At 41.7% G+C, this 24660-nt stretch overlaps 1 protein-coding gene across 1 annotated transcript in view; it reads right to left on the bottom strand.

Moving 5' to 3' along the window:
- The window catches only part of PHF20L1 (PHD finger protein 20 like 1), a 2880694-nt gene that overhangs the window by 20833 nt on the left and 2835201 nt on the right, over positions 1-24660 (bottom strand). Inside the window, exon 25 of the mRNA XM_044066227.1 lies at positions 17959-18127. Within this exon, the coding sequence (XP_043922162.1) occupies positions 17959-18127 (169 nt within the window). The remainder of the gene's footprint in view (positions 1-17958; positions 18128-24660) is intronic.

The raw sequence follows: 24660 nt of genomic DNA, 5'->3' as shown, positions 1-24660 counted from the left end.
GTTTGTTGGAAATCAGTGACAAGTTATTTTTCCCAATGTGAAAAACAGACATAGCTGCTAATTGCAACGTAATAGTAGAGGTGGCAGCCCATTGTCAAAGAGCCAAAAATTTTAGAACTGAGTGAATAGGAGCTGTAAAGAGATCTACATATCTACATCATGTTGCTGAGCCCAGGTAACAAACCTCCTCCATTTGCTCCTACACAGCTTTTGAATGGATTGCTTACGGGATGATATCAAAATATGACAAACTGGGGAGGACAGCGTATGTTGTCTTGCTATAAATGGAACTGGAGGAACCAAGCCGTCAGCTTGAGGTTGGGACAGACTGGGATACGTCATTCCTGTTGTGTGTGACAGAAGGTCTGGAGAGGGTTCCAGAATCCATGTTTTTCCCCCCATAAATGAGGCCAAAGGAAAGGAATCCAGATTTGTCAAGGCCAAAAATGGCACAATGAGGATTACTGTTCTCTTCAACTCTTTTGCTCTCTGGAGAAACTTGGGGATCAAGGATGTAGAGGGAAAGGTGGAAAAGAGACTGGGAGGTCAATCATGTACAACAGCGTCCCTCAGGGACTCTCCAGTTAGAGGGATTAGGGCAAAGTAGCTACTGCATTTTTTCTTCAGAGGGGATGCAAAGAGATCACAGCAGGATTGGCCCAATCTGCAGAAAATCTGTTCTGCTACTTTCTGGTTGAGGGACCACCTGTGAGGCATAAGAATGGATCTGCTCAACTTGTCCACAATCATGTTTGACTTTCCCAGAATGTGCTTTGCTACAAGAAAGCGGCTGGATGAGATCGCCAATTGCCACACTCTTAGTGCTTCTTGACACAGGTGGTATGATTGGGTTGCTCCTTAATTCCTTATGTACCAGACTACAGAAATGTTGTCTGATAGAATCTCTACTGTCCCCAGAGGAAGAGCAACTTGAAAAGCCTGCAACGCTAGGAGCACTGCCCTTATCTCCAGGATGTTTATGTGTAAATTGACCTTGTCAGGAGACCAGGTGCCTTGAACCTTCTTCCCCAGATAATGCCCCCCCCACCCTATCTGGGAAGAGTCCATGGTCACCATGGCTTGAGGTTGTGGGGGAACAAAGGGTCAGCCCTGAGTTACCTGAATCCACCATGACAGGGCTGTTCTGCAGGTGTTCGTAATGAGTATCTGGTAAGATATCAGTCGGTAGGTTATTGACCACTGTGAGGCCAGAAGCCATTGTAGTATTCACATGTGAAATCTTGCCAGCGGGACTAAGACTACAGCAGTTGCCATTGAGCCTAGAGCCTGTAAGACATGATGGGTGGCTATCTTCTTGTTCTGTAGTAGTTTGTGTGTTTGGCGCCTGATCTTTATCACTCTGGACTGCGGAAGTCTTGCAACCATCTGAATTGTGTCTAAAATTGCTCCTATAGACTCCAGTGTTTGAGCGGGGTCCAAGTGTGACTTTTCGTAATTTGTTATACCTAGCTGTACAAATTTGGCTAACAGTCTCTTGCTCGAATAAGTACATGCCTGGTTAGGGAAGAAATGAGCCAGTCATCTAAACAGGGAAACATACGGAATCCTTGCTATCTCAAGTGAGCCATTACCACTGCCATGCATTTGGTGAACACTCTGGGGGCTGTAGTGAGACCAAAGGGCAGCACTCTGAACTGGTAATGACTGGCTCCCAGCCAGAAGTGCAAGTACTTTCTGAATCACCTGTTCATTATTATGTGGTAGTATGCATCTTGAAGGTCTATGGAGCACATCCAGTTGTTGTGTTCCAAGAAAGGAAGCATGGACTGTACCATGACCATTCAGAACTTGCGGCATTGAACCGACTTGTTTAGTCTGCTAAGATCCAAAACTGGTCTCCAGTCCCCCATTTTCTTTGGGATTAAAAGGAACCTTGAGTAAGTTCCGAATCTTTTTTTATCTGGGGGACCTCCTGGATGACTCTCTTGTCCAGCAGTTTCTGAATTTGAATAACTGCCTGATCCCTTTGACTGGGTGGGACATCTGGGATTCTTCTGTTGGAGGAGGACCTTGAGAAAATGAGATCAGATATCCTCTGGCCATTACTCTCTGCACCCATAAATCAGTGGTTATTTTTAGCCAGGCTTTCCAGCACAGGGATAGTCGGACCCCCGACTGCCTCCATACGTGGGGAATCGGGCCTCCTTTCAGGAGCACTGGAAGACTCTCCCAAAGAAAGGATCTCTTGACCCTTGGTTCTGCGGGCCTCCTCTGTGAGGATGGTATCTTCCAGAAATGTTCCTCCCTCTGCACCTGGAGGAACTCTCTCTCTTAAGACCCCTGCAATTGCAATTTCCTGAACCACATTTTGCCACCTCCTTTCTAATTCTTAGGATAAGGTCTCTGAGTGGCAGAAAAACATATGTCCATGGCAGAAAGGGTCTTACCCTCCTTCTCACACATGGAAAACGCATCTTTGACCTTGGGACCAATGTTCCATCAAATGGAGCACTGATGAAAAAGACTTACAAGGCTCTGCAAAGTCACACAGGTGCACCCAGGCAAGCCTACTCATCGATATGCCAGAACCAGACGATCTACTCATTCCTTTGGCTGCATCAGCGATGAGCCTCATGGAAGAGTTAGCTACAGAATATAGGGTTGCCAGCTGGGAAGAAACTTTTTCTTGGACTCCCTCAGCTATGGCTCCTTCAAGGGTATCTGAGAGCTCATTGATCAGATCCCTTTGCAACTTGATGAAATGAGAGAGGTAATTCAGCGTTTGCAAGACAAAGGTCACTGAAGAAAAGACTCGCTTCCCACATCTATCCATCATCCTGGAATCCTTATTTAGAGGCTGAGTAGTGGAACTCTCTTCAGATAGTTCCTTTTTAGTAGCTGTCACCACCACCACCATGGCATCTACTGTAACCTATTTTGTTCAAAACGTTTTGTCAACTGATGCTGTAATAATCTTATCTGGTCTCTGGGGAATTGGTTCAATGGAATCTGGGCTCTCCCACACCCGCCGAGAGACCAATTCTATCAGCTCATCAGTGGGCCGAGTGACCCAGGAGGTTGACAGTCAGAATTTGAAGGCAGTCGGGTACACTGACTCCTCAGGTGAAGGATTACTGGACTGACAGCCACCTCTCTGTTTAATACCATGACAGGATGGTACCCCATTCTAAGTCAATGTACGATTAAAGTTCATGAAATTAGTATTGTTTCACGCAATGAAGTCAGCCCAGCAATCCTTCACCCGAGGATTACTGGACTGACAGCCACCTCTCTGTTTTTTTAACTTCTCCAAGTCTTTTGGGTTTCCTAACACCACAACAGGAAAGTACCCCATTCCTAAGTCAATGTATGATTAAAGTTCATGAAATTAGTATTGTTTCACGCAATGAAGTCAGCCAAAAGTGCTCTTTGCAGCACCTGCAATGTGACCAGTAATGACTCCTCCTGCAATTCGTATAGAGTTACATGTAATGGCAACATATCTAAATATGACCATAGATTCTTTTTGTATCACACCAGTTGCTCCTACTACTATTGGAACTGTTTTGGTATCTTCCACATTGCTCTAGTTTCTGCCTGCAAATCTTGATATTTTAAAACTTTTTTTCTCTCTGCATGAAAGACATTGTAGTTACTGGATGCATTGATTTCAATGATCAATGCTACTTTTATCTTCTTTTCATGGACCACTATATCGGGTTTTCTTGCATCTATCTTTTTAATTGTTGGTAATGGGTGATCCCATGTGATGTAAACGTCATAATTTTCTAAGATGCTTTGTGGCTCATGTTTCCATTGTTTTTCAGTTACTTCAGTATTAAGTTTGCACAATCCCCACTGCAACAGTCTTGTCACACTATTATATCTTTCAGTATATAATCCTTTTGTCATTAGTATGTCACAACCTGTAACAAGGTGTGTGACAGTTTCCAATTGTGTTTTACAAAACCTACATTTGTCTGTTTTCCCCACATGTTCAATGGACTTTGTACACGAATGTGTACATAGCCCACTATCTTGGGCCACCAATATTAACCTTTCATGTTTTGGTTTGAATTTGCCTCTCCTTAACCATTCCTGCATTTGATCCGAATCAACATGAGGTTCTTCCAGAAGTCTTCTACACTTGCAACTACATTTATGCATTTTCCACATTTCTTGCCTTCTCATCTGATCCTTCACCTTATATTCGTTTTTTTTGGCACATTCAGTTCCTGCCTGGTTTTTATCTACTTCACCTTATATTCTTTTGTTTTTTTGGCACATTCAACTCCTGCCTGTTTTTTACCTGCTTCAAGTTTGATTTGCATTCCTGCTTGACGCTGGTATGCTTCTGCTAGACTAAGCAAGGAAGTCATCTTAGTTTTATTCTCCTCATGTTTCAAAACTTTCACCACATTTGGGTCTTGAGAGGTCAGCAGATGTGTGCAGTCCCTCAATTGCAGATATATACATGTAATCAATTTCAAGGAGCTCCACATCTCCTTTGGAATGGGGAGTATATAATCTTGGTATGCAATGATTTTTATAAATCATCTGGGGAGAATGAAGCATTCTTCTTGTTTTCCTGCCTAATCTATCCAACACGTTTTGGGGCCAGTCAATCACTTCGAAACTGTAAGTTAGGACAAGAGCAGCAAACTGGTTTGTATCTTGAATTTTATTCCTAGATGTCAACACTGTTTTCAGGATTAATTTAAGTCTTCTAAAATATTCCTTACCAAGTTTTATTCACATTTGTTCATGTTTTACTGTTGATCCTTCATCAGTTCTCAGACATTTATACACTCCCTCTTGCTCAAGTTCTTTTACATCACATTCTTGTCCCAAAGTGATGTTTTCTTGATGCTGCAGGTTTTCTGCTTTAAAAGCTGCTTTTGCACATTTACCAAAATCAAATGACAGAATATCACCTCAAAAGTTTTGACTACTTGGAGTTACGCTTTCAGTTCCTCATCTGATGAGCTATACAGTTTTAAATCATTGACAAAGAGGAGAGGTTTTTACACTTTGTTGTTTTCTAGGAGCCGAATTATAGCCATGGCCTAATCTGTTAAGTAGACAGCTTAATGGGTTAAGGGCAAAACAAAGTAACAGCTCTGACAGGTAGTCGCCCTGAAATATCCCCCTTCGAATTTTTATCCCTGGAATAATAATTTGTCTTTATCATGCCTTCATGGCTTAGTTGCAAAGTGTTCTGCCACTGTTTCATGGTGACTGTAATGTAGTCAATCAGTGTAGGTGTATCTTACAATCAGTGCAGGGTGTATCTTATACATTTTTTAGCACTTATAAAAATAACAAAAAGAAAGGGAAACCCACTGGATAGCACAGTATTTATTAAAAATATTGAGCACTATCATCCATTATATACCAGGACTTCTTCAGAATAACAAACTACACAACCAAAGCCATTAAATACACACATATTGAATGTCACATGTTCTAATTAAAATCACTTGCCATGGAAACTAATAAATCGATTTATTAATTAAACCCTAACTTTGGCAGACCAGCCATACAGAAAATAAATGCAAATTAAAAACTACCTTGCTTCTCATGAACCACACTCCCACAGTAAAAACAAAAGGAATATGCATGCAAATCCACAAATGATTAAACGGTTCTAAAAAAACCCCACAAAAATATATATATAAAAATATTCCAAATATTTTTTATATATGTATTATTTTTTATATACACATTTTATTTAAATACAAAACTGTGACTTCAATTTAACTACACTACTAATTGAAATAGTCTCATTCAGGCCACGGGGAGTGGTGACATCTAACCTCAGTTGCCACCTCAATTCCTTGAATTCAAGGTACAGATTAAAAGGGCCACCCCCTCGGTTTTAAATCCACCTGGTCTATTACTACAAATTTAAAACAATGTAAAGGGTTGTTCTTAATACGTTTGGCCAAGGCATTAGTTTTGGCCCCTATCTGTATATCATACATATGCTGGTAAATCCTTTCTTTAAAGGCCCTTTTGGTTTTACCAACGTAAAAACATTCACAACATTGGCACTTAGCAACATAAACTATCCCTTTACTGTAACAATTGAACTTTTTGCTCAATTTGATACACCAAAACTGAGGGGTGAGCCCTTTGATCTGTACCTTGAGTTCAAGGAATTGAGATGGCAACTGAAGTTAGATGCCACCACTCCCCGTGGCCTGAATGAGAGGTCTTCTTCTAATGTACTTAAATTGAAAGCACAATTTTGTACTTAAAATGTATGCATATAAAAAATAATACATATATAAAAAATATTGTGGGGAATATTTTTATATGTTTATATATATTTTTTGTGTTTTCTTTAGAACTGTTTAATCATTTGTGGATTTGTACTCATATTCCTTTTGTTTTTACTGTGGGAGTGTAGTTTTTGAGAAGCAAGTTAGTTTTTAATTCATATTTATTTTCTATTTGGCTGGTCTGTCAAAAGTTAGTGTACAATTAAATTAATTGATTTGTTAGTTTTCATGGCAAGTGATCATAATTACAACATGTGACTTTCAATGTGTGTATTTAATGGCTGTGGTTGTGTAATTTGTTATTCTGAAGAAGTTACGGTACATAACGGATAAAAGCGCTCTATTTTTAATAAATACTGTGCTAACCAGTGGGTTTCTTTTTTTTTTTGTTATTTTTATAAGTTTGTGTTCACCTTGGTGGATTAACATTTTTAACCACTCTTTATCCATGAATGTGGGATACTGTCAAATACTTTTTTGTAGTAAATGACTCTTTCCCCTTTTTTACAGTTCTCCATTATGACTTTATTTAGCAACAGGTAATCCTTTGTTCCATATGATTTCTTTTATTATCCTACTGTTCTACTGCTATAATTGAATTTTCTTCTAAATGACTATAAACTTTGTCAGCATCAATTCCGGTGTACAATTTACACGTTGTTGGAAGGTAAGTTAGTAATATATAATTTTTAGGATAACTTGCAGGTTCACTCATAAGTAGCAGCATTGTTTTTCCTGTTAACCATGTTGTTGTCTGTTCAGGGTGTGCATATAAATAGTTCCTGCTCATGGGGTCATCAATAAATTGCTTATTTTGTACTTTTCCTTTATATTTATCTGTGTATCTTCTAAGTTTTTCTGCTTGTTATGACAGTATTAGTTTATTACTTGTAATAGTGTATGATAAATCCTGATCTATTATAATACTGTGCATTGCTTTTATTACGGCTATCTTTGAGTATTTTTGTTGATCTGTTCCCTCATCTATACTTTTCTAACAGGGACACTTCTTGTCTTAATTGTTTTACAGTTTTCTCTGTTTGATACTTCCATGATGGTATTTGAGTTCTCCCCTTCCTTTCACTTACTCCCCTGTGCTCTTATGGTAGAATTTTATCTGTCATTAATTTAGCTGCACAGTAATGTATCCTGTTTACTTCTGTTATATCGCATGGATCTCTATGGACAGTCCTAATTACAGTGTTCATTTGTTTTATCAACTTCTGACTTTTTGGGTTTTACTGATCTTCTGCAGTCTTCTTTCATTGATCTTAATATGTCTATCTATCTCTAGTAAATCAAGCAACTATTCTCTTAGCTCATTTTCTTCTAAACCAAGGGCACATTTTTTATTCCCCATTTCCTGCATGCATGCTATAGAAAATTCAACAGCATCGTCCTGTGCCACATTCTTTTCAACTTCATCCTGTGTCATCCGTTGCTCTATCATATGGGAACTCACTGGCCTATCTCTCCTCAACATTGACTGTGTCAGAGTTGCCACGGCTTCCTGTTTCTTCCCTTGCTGTTCAGCTTCAACTGAACATTTATACAAGTTTCCTGTGGAAGGCTCCAAAGTATTTTCATAAGGCAACTGACCAGTTGCTTCCCATTCCACTGGTTTCTCCCTTAATTTGGATGTCCATTGTTCTATCCAGCTGTGGTAGTTTCTGAGTTAGGTTTTCTACACTGAATCCTTCACTTTGCAGGTACTCCATAACCTCAGTTTCTATTTAACTTCTCTATCATCTTTTCTACTTTTCTTCTTCTTGTCTTATTTTTTGTATTGTAAAGGTTTCCATGTCTGGATTCCTTTGCCTGTATTTCTCTTCAAATATCTTTAGTGCTGCTCTTTTTGTATTGATTAGTTTTGCTTTCTCCTTTGCATAAATATTGCACCATATTAAATCTCCTTCTTTCCCATGTCCATATTTCTTCTTCAGATATCTCCTGATTTATCCTGTTTCTCCTTGCTTTGGGGACACGTTACATTATGCTGTGATATAACATACGTTAGATCTTCTACACCAAATCCTGCTCTTCGCAGGCACTCCATAACTTCAAATTCTATTTCTTTAACTACTACTTTACTAATACCCTTTTCCACATTCCCTCTGTGATTTTTTTTTACTGTGAAATTTTCCACATCTGGATCACTTTGCCTGCATTTCTCTTTGAATATCTTTGGGGCTGCCTTTTTTTTATTGATTAATTTGGCTTTCGACTTTGCATAAATATTGCACCATATCAAATCTCTCTTTCCCATGTCCATATTTCTTTTTTATACTTTTCAAAAATCTCTAGGTGTTGTTGCTTACATTTTCACACTTCTTCAAATGCTTCTTTTTGCAAAAAGATCAAACTTTCTTGGTCTATATACTGTTTTTTTCACAAATTTGTTGCATTAATGAACACAATTTTTTATTTGAAGCTTCTGACAGTTTTTCTTCTGGAAGTATTTTTCTTTCCTCTAATTTCTCTCTCAATCTTTTTGTACATCTTGTGTCTGGAAATTCTGTGCTTTTTGCATAATAGTAACAATACAAAACTTATTTTTTACCCTCAATAGTCCACTCATCATCTTTATGGCTCTTCTATGACCTATCAGCTTTTGTGATTTTTGTGGACTGCTACTTCCTTCTACAACAGGGGGGCCATCCTCCCCTGGGCCTGGCCACATTGTAGGAATGCTTCCGTATTTTGAGGATTCTACACTGTCATTTTTTCTAGTCCTGGCACCAGTGCACCTACCAGGATTGGGCACTTTATCATGGGTCTTGTGTATCCAGGTATCTTTTTAAATTTTTGACCTACTTCTGTCCATGATATATGCTATATAAAATACAGTCTATATATCAGTGTAGTCTTGGTGAGATTTTGTGAAAAACAGGGTCCACCTCGTGAAGGTACTCACCAAGGCTTGATGAATTGAATTTTAGCAAGACTACTCTCCTTTGCTTGCTGACTTATCTCTCCATTCGGACTCCCACCTCTCTGTAACATCTCCAAGATGTCCCCAAAGGAAACATCCTCAGGAGGTGACAGAGGGGATCCTTCTCCCATATCGGGGTGAGTGTCTTCTGTGGCTGCCTCCTCAGTGGAGTCCAAAGGCTTCCTCTTCTGGATCTTCTTCTGAGGGACATCTCAATACCGGAAGATTGCCAAATTCCAGTAATAACGGCCACACAGGTACAAAACGCACTCTCTAAAGCCAAGAATACAGCATCCATGGGACCAGATGACATCCCGGGCTGTGTACTACATGAACTACAATATGAACTGGCACCTCACCTAAGTGTCATGTTTAATCATAGCCTCACCTCAGGTTTTGTGCCCACTGAGTGGCGCAGAGCTACAGTTATCCCAATCCACAAGGGGGATCCACCTTGGATCCCGGAAACTACCGTCCCATCAGTCTGACAAGCCTTATCTGCAAGGCCATGGAGCGTATTATCATGGAACTTATAAACAAAGACATTGGCAACCTTCAAACACTGGACCCCACCCAGTTTGGGTTTGTGAAGGGCCGATCTTGTCTCCTGAACCTGACTGACTTCTTTGAATCAGTCTCCAGAGCCATGGACAAGGGTAAGGTGGTCCACACAGCCTATCTAGACCTTGCCAAGGCCTTTGACACCATCCCCCACTCTGGAATCATAGATAAACTTACTAAGTTGGGCATTAATCCCTATGTCACCCAATGGGTTGCTAAATGGCTTACTGATAGAACCCACACTGTAAAAGTAGCCGACTCCAAATCCAGCTCCAGACAAGTGACAAGTGGAGTACCTCAGGGTTCAGTCCTGGGGCCGCTCTTGTTTGGCATCTACTTCTCTGAAGTACAGGTCAACACTAAGGGACTCTGACTAACAAAGTTTGCAGATGACTGCAAACTGGGAGCTATTATTGAATCCCCAAATGATGTGGATACTCTACAAAAGGGCCTTACAGAAACAGATGCTTGGTGCCAGAGCCATGGGCTCAAGTACAATGCCAAGAAATGTATTGTTATCCCCTTTGGGAAAAAACATGTATCCATGAATTACCATACAGGTGGCAGTACACTAAACACAGAAAGTGTGATAAGAGACTTAGGGACACAGGTGGACAGTGGTCTCACCTTCGATAACCACATCGCCACAACAGTCAGGAAATCCTTCTATGTGGCACACCTCATCACGAAGGGCTTTTCATCCAGAAAAAAGGAGGTCATTGTCCCACTGTACTCATCCCTCATTAGACCCATTATAGAATACAATGCCCCATTTGGAATTTACCTCTCAAGACATCTGCAACAACTGGAAAGGCCTCAGAAATACCTCACTAAAAGAATCACAGGCCTAAAGCAGATGCCCTATGCTGACCGCCTTAAAAAACTCCAGCTATACTCTGTCGCATATCGTCTACTCAGAGGCAATCTCTGCTTAACATACAAGGCCATGTCAAACCCAGAGCTGTTGGACATGCTACACTTAAAGAAATCCCAATCCCTCAGAGCTACACGCTCCAGGGATCTAAATCTTGTCATCATAATAAACAAAACATGCTGGAGGGATAGGTTCCTGACCCAGAGACTCCCCAGACTCTGGAATAGATTGCCCATACATGTCAAGCAGAGTGCCTCTTTGGACCTCTTCAAGAGGAACCTTGACGATTGGATGGGAGAAAGGAAATTCACCCCAGGGATCACGTCAGTCGCCCTACTAGACAAGGGTCCAGGAAAGTAAATAATGTGGGAAGAAATAGCCAGGGAATTGTTATGGCTAGGCTTGTATAGGCCCTAGGGCTGATAGCCTAGTACCAACCTATGAACCTATGAACCTCCTCAGTGGGATACTCTGGGAAGATATCAGAAGAGGCAGGGGTACCCCGACGGGCAGGAGCGGCCCTAGGTCAACTGGTGCCCTAGGCAAAAGGGCTCCACGGCACCCCCCACCACACCCCCCAGTGCCCCCATCCTGGTCTACCTACATCAAATAAATACTGGAAAAGCACACCTGCTAGAGTGGCGCCCTAGGCGGTCGTCTAGTTGGCCTATGCCTAAGGACGGCTATGCCGACGGGTATCCTGAGGCCTAAGATCCCACTGTCCCTGTGTAATGTCCTGATGACAAAAAGTATGCAGGGGATATAGATGGGGCTGAGGATCTGAGGAGGGGGAGGTAACTTCCATTGCAGAGACAGCTACAGCCCTCTCCAGAGCCCTGAAAGCTGACTGCTCCTGAGTGGAGAGGGAGTCCGCCTCTGACAAACCATGCTTGCAGGAAGGAGTCCTTTCCAGCTACAAAGACAGCTCACCAGGTTTGAAGCTGGCGCCAAGCTCACTTGAGCAGAAGCCCCGAAGTGCAGAAACTGTTCAGAGGGTATGGGAGTCAACTGCGCTCGTGGTCCACCAGGCTTCACTATGGTTCTGAGAGCGCTCTTGCTCTGAGAAGGCCAAAGAGCTCAGAGCAAAAGTCCGATCTGAGGAAAGGGAAATCTTCAAATCCGAGCAGGAAGTTGCTGGGCATATTGGATCGGAGTACCCAAAGCATGTCCTGAAGTTGAAGGAGGAACCAATGGGGGAGTGGATGGCTTGGATAGACCTAAGACCATTTGGGTCGAAGCCAAGAGGGACTTCGTAATGCCCTGCACCAACAACATTTTCTGGACCATCCATTCCACATCCGCTTCTGTAAGGCTTCTAGTAGAACAGGAAGAAGGTGAAGGAGATCTTTGTCTGTTTAGAAAAGGAGATGGTACCCTCAAAGTCACAGGGTTTACAAAAGTGGAGTACCTAGTCCTTGGCAGGGAGGTTATAGGCTTAAAAGGGCTGGAGATTGGATCTGACCACAACTGCTCTGAGCCTCTCTGATCTTGATCTGAGGAAGAAATACTTGGAGCTAAAGGCCCCAATTGAGTCATGAGGTCAGATGGTTTGGAAGACTTAGATATCCGCTCCGAGGGATCTGATACAGCCGAGCAAGGTCTCTTCTTCCCTCTATCAGAAATCTTAGAGGCAGAAGAAGAAAGGCTTGAATGAGATGACCTAGGTTTAGCCACAGATTTTGGAGCACCACCAGAAATGGCCTCACTAAAAGAAGATGGCAATACCCCCCCCCCCCCCCCACAAGAATAAGTTTATCCTTCCTTTCAACCAGGGCCCAGTGGTTAAAGGAATGGCAGATAGCACAGTCTTCCTGCAGATGTGGGGACCGAGGCAGTAAACACACAGTGTTTGCGAGTCACTGTACGGCATTTTGTGACCGCACCTAGTACACTTCTTGAAGCCTATCTATTAACACCACTGTGCACTTATGAGCATGTTTAGTTGAGCATTTGTTATATAATAATTAATTAATAATTTTTAACAACAATTTTTTAATAATTTGTTGCATAATAGCAGTTATTTGATATGGGTTTTATGTGTATTGTAAGTTAGTTTAATACTGAGATGTATACATACATGTTTATGGCTTGTATACATGTTTTGTTATACGATAGTGTATAAACACACTATTTTAACTATTACAAATGTATAGATACTTTAACTTACTTCTAAGGGACATTAAATGGTAAACGCTATGTAAAGTGGGTACCATGTAAGAGTAAGTTAGTGGAATATTGGGTTAACTAGTTTTTTAGTATGCGAAAAACAGTTTAACTGCTAATTGATGACAATTGGTTTCACTAATTGAGGGTAAATGATTATTTAAGATGACTGCTGCTTGTTTGAATTTGTTCTGAGGAAGTCATCCTATTCGGATGACGAAAAGCGCTTTAACTTTTGTAATAAAGTGTTGGAGTCCACGTTTACATTTCGTGATTTTTTTGTGAATTTTCACATTGGTGGAAGTGCCGCGTACGTTTGGAGTGCTCAGTATCTAGTTTTTTAAGTTTTTGTGTAAGTCGTGCTTGTTTTTGCATAGTAGCAAGGATACCGCTAAGGGTATACGGGGTGGGGGGGGGGGGAGAAAGTAACGCAATAAAAAATGGTTACTGTGGGCAAAAATGATTTAGAGAGAGAGAAACAGGGAGGAAAGGAACTACACTCATTATACAGAAAAAGAATGAATTAGCTAAAGAAGGGTTGAAAAATGTTGAAACATCACCTGAATGTCCAAGAGCACACGGTTGCACCACGTCTTTGCGAAGTGGCAAACAAGATCTGAGGTAATAGGTAAAAGAGTGTTGTGGGTAAGGGGAGGTGTCCAAGAGCTTTTTGGTTGCCACGAGGTTAGTAACAGCAGAGTCGGATCTGAACCCAAATGTGAGGACAAAATGAAAAACTGACATTATTAGATCATATCTTTCTAAATACCAATGCCCTGCTAACAAAGCCCAATTTAAAACATGAACTCAATTTGTTTTTATTTATTTATTTTATGTTGCTTTTTTACCGGGTTGTCTAAAGGTTTGTCCAACTGAGTTTAGTAAAAAATAAAAACCTTTTCAGTGGCAGCCCGGGGAGAAAATCTCTAACATATTACATACATTTTTAAACAGACATTCGGTAATATACGAGAGAAAACATTACATAATATACATTAAGAATTACACATACATTTACTAATGCATTCATATGAAAGTAGAGGCAAACTATTACAGTATAGCAGAAATGTGGGTCTAATGTTTACTCACTGAAGGTTCTTTCCTCAAACCTCTAATGAGCGAAAACCACATCAAACATTCATTAATCGAACGTTCACTTCAACAAAAGTGTGAGATGGGGAAAGTAACTAGTTGGCATTTCCCTGTCTCAAACACTGCAGTATTTCAAACCCATCCAGGTGGGGGTTGCACCCCCCCCGCACTCCCCAATGTGGCATGTAATACAGTGTAACGCAGGTTCAAAGACAATTATATACATATGGCTATAAAAAGATTATATTAGAAGTACAGAAGTGGAGGGTAAGCAGAGTCACAAAATAACATATACAGCAGGAGATGCTAGTAAATTCATGTACTGGTGAAGGCTGGTCATGGGACAAAGGATTCTGAATGAAGAGAAATGGTTTGATGACATGGTAAGCTGAAAATAACAGTGACATTTATCCTGGAGAGGTACAGCAGCAGATTCAATTTGACAGTTTGTTTCATTTTAAATGACTTTGCATTCTGAATGGATTTCAGTGGTAGCAGGATGCGGTTCCATAGTTTAGCTATATTATTTGAATATAGAGAGCCACCTGCAGTATTCGATGCTTTGGTTACAGTGATTAATGATTTTTATGTAGCAGTGTAGAGGTCATTGATGAATATGTAAAAAAGTATGGGGCCCAGTATAGACCGTTGTGAGCCAACAACAGTTACTGGCATGAAGGTGGAGAAATCATTTTTCCATGTCGCTGCTTGTGCTCTGTTTGAGATATAGTTATGGAACCACTGCAGTGAAGAGCTGGCAAGTCTTAAGGAAGAGAGTTTATGTATCAAAAGCTTTTGATAAATCTAGGAAGATGGTGGAGACCAAGCTTCCTGCATTTCTGTGGGCGATGACAGTATTAACAAAACTCAGCAAAGCAGCGGTTGGTGCTATGATGAGGACAGAAACCATGCTGGGTTGATGATGGAAGCTGGTTATCTAACTAGATAATTCATAAATTGAGTATGAATGCATTTTTCCAATACTTTTAATAGGGTAGGTAAGATGGCAGTTGGTTATAAGTTGGAAATTCCACCGTTATGAAAATGTTATAGTGTTATAATTTAATATCGTCTAATGACAGTAAGAGTGAAGCCATTTTATAACATGGCTTAAAAGAATAATGGTATCCAAGTGAAAACTTAAGGCACCAATTTTACAACACTAAAATATTGCACCATTGATAGTATATTCAGTATTTACAATGATTTGGGATCTGATGAACAAGGAGATGGCAAAGAAAAGAAAGGAATGAAGAGGAGAAACACAGCAAGAATATAAGAAAGTTGTTCAGATAAAGGGAGTACATGAAGGGAAAGAAAGGAATAAAGTGAAGAAAAGGGGGAAATATTTCTGCTTGGTAACCTCTTCCAGAAGCTTGCCAGTGATGTTAAGCATTTGGCCTTGTACTGCTCCCTTACAGAAATTTAAATGGGCCTGATACTTAATTGCTTTAACCCTTAAGATGAAAGTACACATGTTCTTAACATATCTAAGATTCAAGAACCTCTGCCCAGTGGCAAAGTACCTTAGGAAAGGAAGCTCTGTAATTTTTGTTGTAATACCAACCATTTCAAGATCTGTGATGTGGACTTGTGCACATTTTTTAATAGAGCACTATAAAGTTCTTACCTTACAGTTGTTCATGTTAGATTACTAGGCTTGCAAACGTATTCTCTGTTACATCTTAAATATGGTGAAGAAAATCATTAATTCAAGATTGGGGGAGGGGCTGCTTTGCTCCAATATACCTTTTAAGATATCTTCTCTTAGACAAAAATACCTTTTCATCTTCCCAGTCAAGGTACTTCAGTAGATTCATGGTCTCGAATAACAAAATGTGTTCAGATGATGAGCTCAATGAAAAAGGATTTAAATTGATATTGCATAAGGTAGGGAGCAGGAATGATGCAAAGTATCCATGTTTCATACAAGCCCAACGGGGAGTGATTGCAGGAGAAAATTGCTACAGATAGCGAGAAAGGTGCTTGCATTTCATGACAAGTCAAATAGTTAATATTCCTAATTGCTTGTAATCTTTCTTAAGACTTGTTTCCTAGAGGCAGTGATACTAACACCTTGGTTGACTACACCATCAGGGAGACTTCTTCGGTTCCTGCTGTTCTGTTCATAATGCTCTCTTCATAGGTTCATAGGAGGGTACTAGGCTATTGGCCCTAGGGCCTATATAAGCCTATCCAAAAATGTACCCTGGCTTTCGCCAACCAAGAAAATTATTTTCCTGTGCCCCTGTTGAGCAGAGCCACAGAAGTGATCCCCGGGGTGAATTTCCTATCTCCCATCCAATAATCAAGATTTTTCTTGAAGAGTGCTAATGAGCAGCTCTATTTGTCATAGATAGGTATTCTGTTCCAGAGTATGGGAAGTCTCTGGGACAGGAATCTATCCCTCCAGCATGTTATGTTTATTGTGGTGACAAGGTTTAGGTCCCTAGAGCGTGTAGCTCAGAGGGATTGGGATTTCTTTAAGTGGAGCATGTCCAACAGCTCTGGGTTTGACATAGCTTTGTATGTTAGGCAGAGATCGCCTCTGAGTAGGCGATATGCGACAGAGTAAAGCTGGAGTTTTTTGAGACGGTCTGCATAGGGCATCTGTTGGAGGCCAGTAATCCTCTTTCTGAGGTATTTCTGTGGCCTCAAGGTACGAACTGGCAACAGTGCCTCATTTATAGCATTACTTCAAACAGTTACAATTAATGACTTCAGACAGTTTAGGCGATCTTAGAAAGAGCAAAGAGTTAACATACTTTTCCTCTCTCATCCCTTTTTGTTCCACCTTTCTTTGCACTTCAGGTTGTTTTGGAAGCTTTTATTTTTCCTCCCCTTATAATTCCAAAATTAGATCAGGAAATTTAGATTTTTGAAATACATCTAACTCCTGTATCTCCTCCTAAGACTGATTACCTCAATAGTTCTGATTCTTCCTTATGAAATCAGACTTCTAGTAGTGCTTCTGGACTTTTGTAAAATATTCAACCCTGCAACTAGAAAGAAAGTTCACAACTCAGTGTGCATTTAATGCACAAATTATACACCATCTACAAATCTTAATTTCTGCAGTAAAGACTTCCTTTATGAAAACATAGTAGCTGACAATGGTTCCTGCAAGAAAAGTACAACAATTGTAAGTTTAACCAAAGCTGCTGCAGCACTGATAAAATATTCATTCAACAAACCTTTATAACCAGTAAGAAGCAATGAACTGGAATAAGCCTGCAATAGGGTTTGAAAAAAGCAAGCAAAAAGTTGAAAAAGGCCTAAGCTGTACTGTTGAGAAATGTGAGACCAGTGCTGGTAACCAAGAAATGAAAATGTACTAATGTTACAAATAACCACTGTAATGCTTCTCCATCACCAAAGATGATGGGTGGTTACAGCAGACACGGGAATGGGACAAAGCTAAAACAAGGCAAACTATACTGTATAAGACCATTTTTTAGGAATTCACATGAATTCCACTCGTTCTTACTCATCTTGAAAAAGTTTATTCCTACAATGTCCAAGCATCTAAAACAGTGGGTCCATAAAATATGCTCAATTTCAAATAAGTGGGAGCGAGGGGGAGAAATGAATCAGCTGGCAATTAAATAAGGTGCAAAGGCATATTACAAATAAACTGTCAAATGAAGTGCTACATAAAGCAGCCGTTACAACACACACTATTAATCCTATCTTAAACATGAAAGCAGTTTCATCTCAAAGGAGCACAGAGGACTCAACTACAGCAGCAGCCATGCAAAAGATTCAGAAGTTCACACAAAATGCATGCCCACAAACCATCAAAATTTGTCAAGCTGAAAATGTCTGCATATCATACAAAGCAGACTGTAGAATGACAAACATGTAAAGGAGTTAAATGCTCAGCATACAGTGAATAAATAACATTACTAGCCAATGCAAGGTGGGGGGGGGGTGTCACCTGCAGGTGCAAGATTCTGAATTTATGTATACAACTACCTGCTGCTAAAAGCTCTAGGACCAAAGAGTGATGATGCTCTCAGAGAAGAGAATTACTAGAAGACTGATCAATTGAGTGTCATCTTTTTTTCTTTTAAAGGAAAATATTTCCTTACCATCAACTTCTTTCTCAATAAGTTCTATTCTTGTGGTTACTTCATTCTGTACATTTTCAATGTGGGTAAGTAGATTTAATTGCCACTGCAAATAGGAGTCTCCTTGTTTTTCAACTTGAATTCTTTCATAGTTATTGTCACTTGTGAGAGGTAGTCCTTTGGCAGCATCCTGAATTGAACAGAAAAATAAATTCGGTATAAGAGAAACTGAAAAGTTTCTATCTTGTGGCACTTAAACAATCTATACAAATCAAACAATGTGTGTACTGTAATTTAATACATAATTAAATCAAAATGTTGAAATACAACTACTACATGGAAAATGCAAGTTAACATTACCAAGAAAAGAGATGTGACACTAAACTTGTACTCCATATCTCCTCCCTGAAGTCAGTTGTGTATTCACAATGTACAGTTGTGAAAGCTGCACTAACCATAACAGCAGATGTTCAAACTCCTTACTGTTGCAGTAACCTTTGGCTATTTGGGTTGTACACTGGACAGGATAAAAATAAAAAAAAAAAAAAAAATGGCCAGCTTCACAAAGCTCTGGCTCCCTCACATACCTACAGCCTACTTGTGGAGGGAAATCAGCATTCCGAGTGAAGATTACTTCAGTACTTTTGCAGAACTTTCTTGCCCATGAATATAGAAGTGTTCTAATCCCGGAAAAAAAAAAGTTATGTTCTTACCATAACGTTCCATTTGTGTTGTCCATCTCGTCCTTTATTCTCACTTGTAGGTCGGAGCTGATGTGTTGGATCTGTCTCGGCCAATACTCCAGCTCAAAGTCTTCAGCGAAGCTCGTGGGCCTCATTCTTTACCCATAATGCATTCCCCCTAGTTGCCTCAGGTCTTGTTTGTCCCCCAACAGCACATAAAAAAGGGGTCACATGGTAGCAATTTGTTGATGTATAGAGAAATGGGCATACGTACTTTCATAAAATTATAACCAGAGTGAAAAAAGGTATATTCTCTGAGGCTATATGGCTCCGCTGAATTCCTGTTTTTAACTAGTCTATCAGGTGTTTAGGCAGGGGGAGGAGGGAGGGCTGTGAGAATAAAGGACAAGATGAACAGCACACATGGAACGCTATGGTAAGAACACAACTCCTTTATGTGACGCTGTCAATCTCGCCTTTATTCTCACGTGTGGGACCGTGTCCCAAGCAACAACTCTTAGGTGCTCATGGGAGAATATTCCTCAGAACCACAGAACAAAAGGAGGCTCTATTCCTAGAGGTCAAATCCATTTTGTAATGAGTAATAAAGGTATGAGGTCTTGCACGGTCTTGCCCAAGTACCCACTGCACAAGTATTATCCAATGGAGGCTATATGGCTCTGCTGAATTCCTGTTTGTTAACTAGTCTACCAGGTGTTCAGGCAGGGGGAGGAGGGAGGGTTGTGAGAATAAAGGACAAGATGAACAGCACACATGGAACGTTACGGTAAGAACACATCTTCTTTATGTGATGCTGTCAATCTCGCCTTTATTCTCACGTGTGGGACCACGTCCCAAGCAACAACTCTTGGGTGGCTCGTGGGAGAATATTCCCCAGAACCATAGAACCTAAAGAGGCTCTACTCCTAGAGGTCAAATCCACTTTGTAATGAGTAATAAAGGTATGAGGTCTTGCCCAAGTACCTGCTGCACAAGTATTATCCAATGGTAGTCCAGCAAGAAAGGCAGCAGACATGGCCAGAGATCTAGTGCAATGAGCTTTAGCAACATTTGGAAGGGCTTTCTTTTTAGAATTGTAAATGTGGGACATGCATGATGAAAGCCATCTGGATAATGTGACTTTTGAAACTGGGTGACCTTTTCCTCGTCTCATATGAAACGAAAAGCTGGGCTGATTTCCTGAATTCCGAAGTTCTGTGTAAACAGAAATGTAATTGTCTATGGACATCTAGGAGATGCAAAGAATACTCTTCCTTTGTTTTGAAAACTGGGAAAGAAAACTGGAAAGTCTACAGATTGGTTAATGGCATTTTCTGTGACAACCTTGGGTAGAAAGGAGGGATTAGTGCTTAAAGACACCCTATCCTTGTGAAAGATTATGTAAGGAGGTTTAATGGATAAGGTTTGCAACTCAGACTCGGATACTCATCTGCCAGAAGTAGTTGCTACCAAGAACAGGGTTTTCCACTAGAGATATTTCATGTCAGATGTGACCGAGGGCTCAAAAGGGGGAAATATGATGTTGGATAAGATGAAATTTAGACCCCAAGTGGGCACTGGATGCTTGTATGGAGGCCTTAGCATAACAATGTCTTTCAAAAAAGCTTTGCAAAGTCTATGTCACATGATAGGGAGGTCATTTACTCCTATATGAAAATTAGAGATTGCAGCCAGTTGAACATTAATTGAGGCTGCCGCTGCTCCATCACTGAAGATCTCAGACAAAAACTGTAGCACGGAATGAACTGGTGCTGTAAAAGGATCTATCTAATTACAGTCTGCCCATATAACAAACTTCTTCCATTTGCTTCTGTGAAGTTTCTGGGTAGAAGTTTTATGGGATGAAAAATGATTCATTTGACTGGAGAAGAGAGGGATGGAAACCAGGTAATTAGGGGAACTGGATCAGCCAAGCTGTCAGTTTCAGGATGTGACAAGTATGTCAGAAGGTCCAGAACTGGGTCCAAAATCCAGGGTTCATCCCGGAGATGAGGCTGAAGGAAGGGAAGCCAGGTTTGATGAGGCCAGTAGGGGCAATTAGGATAATGGTGGTCTACAATAAACTCGCTTTCTGTAGGAGCTTTGGAATTAGAGGGATTGGAGGAAAGGCATAAAGAAGTACCGGGGGGGGGGGGGGGCAATCGTGAGCAAGTGCATCCCTTGGTGACTCCCCCACTGGAGGGGGATCAGGGTGAAGTAGTTGCTGCATTTGTCATTGTTGGGTGATGCAAAAAGGTTGCAGCAAGGCTGGCCCTATTTGTGGAAGATCACTTCCATTACTTTCTGATTGAGGTATCACTCTTGCGGCCACAGAATGGCTCTGCTCAGCTCGTCTGCAAGGCCGTTGGATTTCCACAGAATGTGCACTGCTGTTAGAAAGCGGTTAGAGGCTATCACCCAATGCCAGACCCTGAGAGCTTTTCAGCAAAGTGGGTACGATCTGGTTCCCATTTGTTTGTTGATGTACCAAACTATAGACATGTTGCCCCATCTGGATTGCAATTGTTCCTATAGGAAGCAATGCTAGAAGCACAGCTCTCATCACTAGGACATTTAAATGCAAGTGAGGCTCGTAATATTGCCAGATATGCCTTGAACTGTCTTCCCAAGAAAATGCCCCCGCCATGGGAAGCATCCATGGTCACCACTGCCAGAGGTTGTGGAGGAATAAAAGGATGTCCTCGAAGTACTGATGGTGCATGGATCCACCACTGGAGGTCTTTCTTGCAGGCATTGGTTATCATGATCTTGTGAGACACTGGAAGTTCCAAAATTGATGACTGAGCAAATGCCATCCACTGGAGAACCTTCATGTGGAGGTGAGCTAGGGGAACTAGTAAGATGGAAGCAGCCATTTTTCCTAGGACCTGGAGAACTAGTTTTGTGGTGGCTTTGGGCTTCTTTATAAGGACTCTGACAAGATGACAGAGGTCATCTACCCTGTGTTTTGAAAGTCTTGCTATCCGAGTAGTAGCATTTACCTCTGCTCCTATGAACAAGTAAGGTTTGCGATGGTTTTAGCACAGACTTCTCGTAACTTACGGTAATGCCCAGGGAGGAGTAGAGTTGAAGGGCATAATCTCTTGATTGGAGTAAGTGATGCATGGTCGGGGCAGTTATGAGCGAGTCGTCCAAGTATGGAAACACGCAGATTCCTTTGCATCTCAGGTGAGCCGCTACCACTGCCGTACATTTGGTGAACACTCTTGGTGCTGTAGTGAGACCAAAGGGCAGAGCTCGAAACAGGAAGTGACTGGCACCTAGCCGGAAGCACAAGAACCTCCTGGACTGCCTGTCCATTAGAATATGGTAGTATGCGTCCTGAAGGTCTACCGAGCACATCCAATTGTCTTTTTCCAGAAATGAAGTATCGACTGCAGTGTTACCATCCAGAACATGGTCTTCTTTACTGATTTGTTCAAGTTGCTAAGATCAAAGATGGGTCTCCAGTCCCCTGTTCTTTTTGGAACTAAAAAGAATTCTGAGTAAGTTCCAGATCCTGTCTGGCCTGTGGGAACTTCTTGGATGACTCTTTTTGTTAGGAACTTTTGAATTTCTTTAGTTGCTTGCTCCTTTTGACTAGGTGGAACATCTGGAACCACTCTGTTTTTGGGGATATGAAAGGAGAAGGGGATGATGTATCCTCTGGATATTATGTCCTGCATCCATCTGTCATTTATCTTTAGCTAGCTTTCTTGGTGCAGAGACAATCCCCCCCCCCCCACCAACGAATGCCTCCAGAGATGAGCAATCAGGCACTCCTTCAGGAGCGCTGGAAAAGTCTCCCAAAGAAAGATTCTCTGGAGCCTTGATTTTGTGGGTCCACTATGATAAGAAAGGCGTCTTCCATTACTGTTCCCCCCTCTGCCTCCGGGGGAACTTTCACCTTGTGTGTCTTGTAAGTCCTCTGAGATTTTCTGAACCACATCTTCCCACTACCTTTTTGACCCTTGAGAAAAGGTCTAACAGGAGTGGAAGAACACACTCCAATGGCAGAAAAGATCTTACCCTCTTGTTCACACCTGGTGAGTGTTTCCTTCACTTTTGGCCCAAAAAGGATGAGCCGTCCATCAAAAGGGGTGTTAATGAAGGAAGACTTGAAGGGCTCCACGAAATCACAAAAATGCATCCAGGTCTACCTCCTAAGAGACATACCTGAGCCTGCTGCCCTACTCATTCAATCAGTCGCACAAGAAATAAGCCTCATGGACGGGTTGACTAATGAATTCAAGATAGCAAGCTAAGCATTGACTTTCTCTGCTGCTGCATCAGCTACAGCTCCTTGGAGGGAGTCTGATAATTGTTTAATCAAGTTCCTCTGCAGTCTAGTAAAGTGAGTGAGATAATTCAGTGACCGCAAAGCAAAGGTCTCCGATGTGAAGCTTCCCGTATCTATCCATGGTCCTAGAGTCCTTACTAGGAAGATGGACAGAAGTACTCATCTCAGAGAGTTCCCTTTCTAGTGACCACCGCCATGACTATGGCATCAACTCCTACACCTTTTGTAAGAAAACCCTTTTCTTTTGGGGCAGTGAAGTATTTACTTGTCCTCCTAGAAGTGGGGGGTCTATGGTGTCTCCCAAGCCTTTCGTGAAATTAATTCCACAAGCTCGTTGAAAGGAGGAGTCACCTAGGAAGTTGATGGGTGAGATGCAAAGGACTTCAGGAAGAGCGACTCCTCAGCCAAAGGGGTGGAGGAATGCCAATCGCCTCTCTGTTTTAATAGTTCAAGGATGTCTCCAAAGGAGGCATCATCGGGAGGTGATTGTGTGGACCATTCTGCTTCATCGAGGTCGGTGTCAGATGTGATAGACTCTTCCGGTGAGTCCAGATGCTTCCTCTTGCATGTCCTCTTCCGAGGGACCTCTTCAGTGGGATACTCTGGAGAGGTTTCAGAAGAGCAGGCAGTATCCTGAGGTACATCCTGAGGTCTAAGGCTCTGCGGACCTGTGGAGAGAGCTCATGAGAAGACAAAGACACCTCACCTGAAGAGGGAGGAAGAACCAAAAATGGTTGTGTCCTAGACTGTGAAGAAGTCAAAGCCCTCCTCATTACTTTGAAAGCAGAAACCCCCTGCTCCGAGGAAGTCCCCGGATCTGACAAACAAGTCATCAGAGCTGAAGAAATCTCTGGAGCAGCCCTGAAGCAGAGGTAGGAGCCGAACTCACCTATGCAGAGGATCCAGAGGCATAGTCGGATCGGAAGAGATCCGACAAGTCTCCGCGGACCCAACCGGGGAGTGTCGACTCCCAGAGATGATCTGCTCCGAAGGCATGGAGACACCCGGGGCAGATGTCGAACTGAGGAGATTGAGGGTCCTAGACCCGGCAATGACACAACCTGGATATTGGAAACTTTCATCTCAGAAGCAGGACGACGGATCAGTGGAGGAACCGTCACAAAAGAGGGGGTTTGAGACTGCTCTGACTCCTTTGGGCTTGGATCCACAAAAAGTCTGGTCAAAGCAGGTGTGTTCAAAAGTCTCTGTATGACTCTATCCACGTCTTCAACACGTAAACTCCTGGTAGACTTAGTGGACAGGGTAGGTGATCTTGACCTAGCTAAAAGTGGAGAAGGTAGCCTAGAAGAAACCTTCTCAATGGAAGGAGATCGGCTCCTGTGTTTGAGTAGTGGAAGTCGTCGACGCCAATGTAGTTTCCCGCTCCGGAGGAGTGTTGGAGTCGGGGAGGAGATGTCTGCTCCGATACAGCCTTCGGCTTCGTCAATTTCAGAGCATTCTGCTTCGGCTCCGATGAGGATCTCGGCTCCAATAAAGGTCTTTTGGTTAGCTTTTCAAAAGGATCAGAGGATACAGCCTCTGAGAAAGGCATTTTCAAAAGGCCTTTCAGAATCAGAATCAGTTTGTTTTTGCATTCCATTAACGCCCACTGATTAAAGTTGTGGCAAATGGAACACAACTTCTGCAAATGAAGAGGCCCCAAACAATAGACACACACACACACACACACACACACACACACACACACACACACACACACACACACACACACACACAGTG

Source organism: Protopterus annectens, chromosome 3.part1, assembly GCF_019279795.1.
Source record: "Protopterus annectens isolate FY-2018-M chromosome 3.part1, PAN1.0, whole genome shotgun sequence".
NCBI classification, from domain to species: domain Eukaryota; kingdom Metazoa; phylum Chordata; order Ceratodontiformes; family Protopteridae; genus Protopterus; species Protopterus annectens.
Note: the sequence above shows the minus strand (reverse complement) of the source record. Positions and strands in the feature narration are given on the sequence as shown.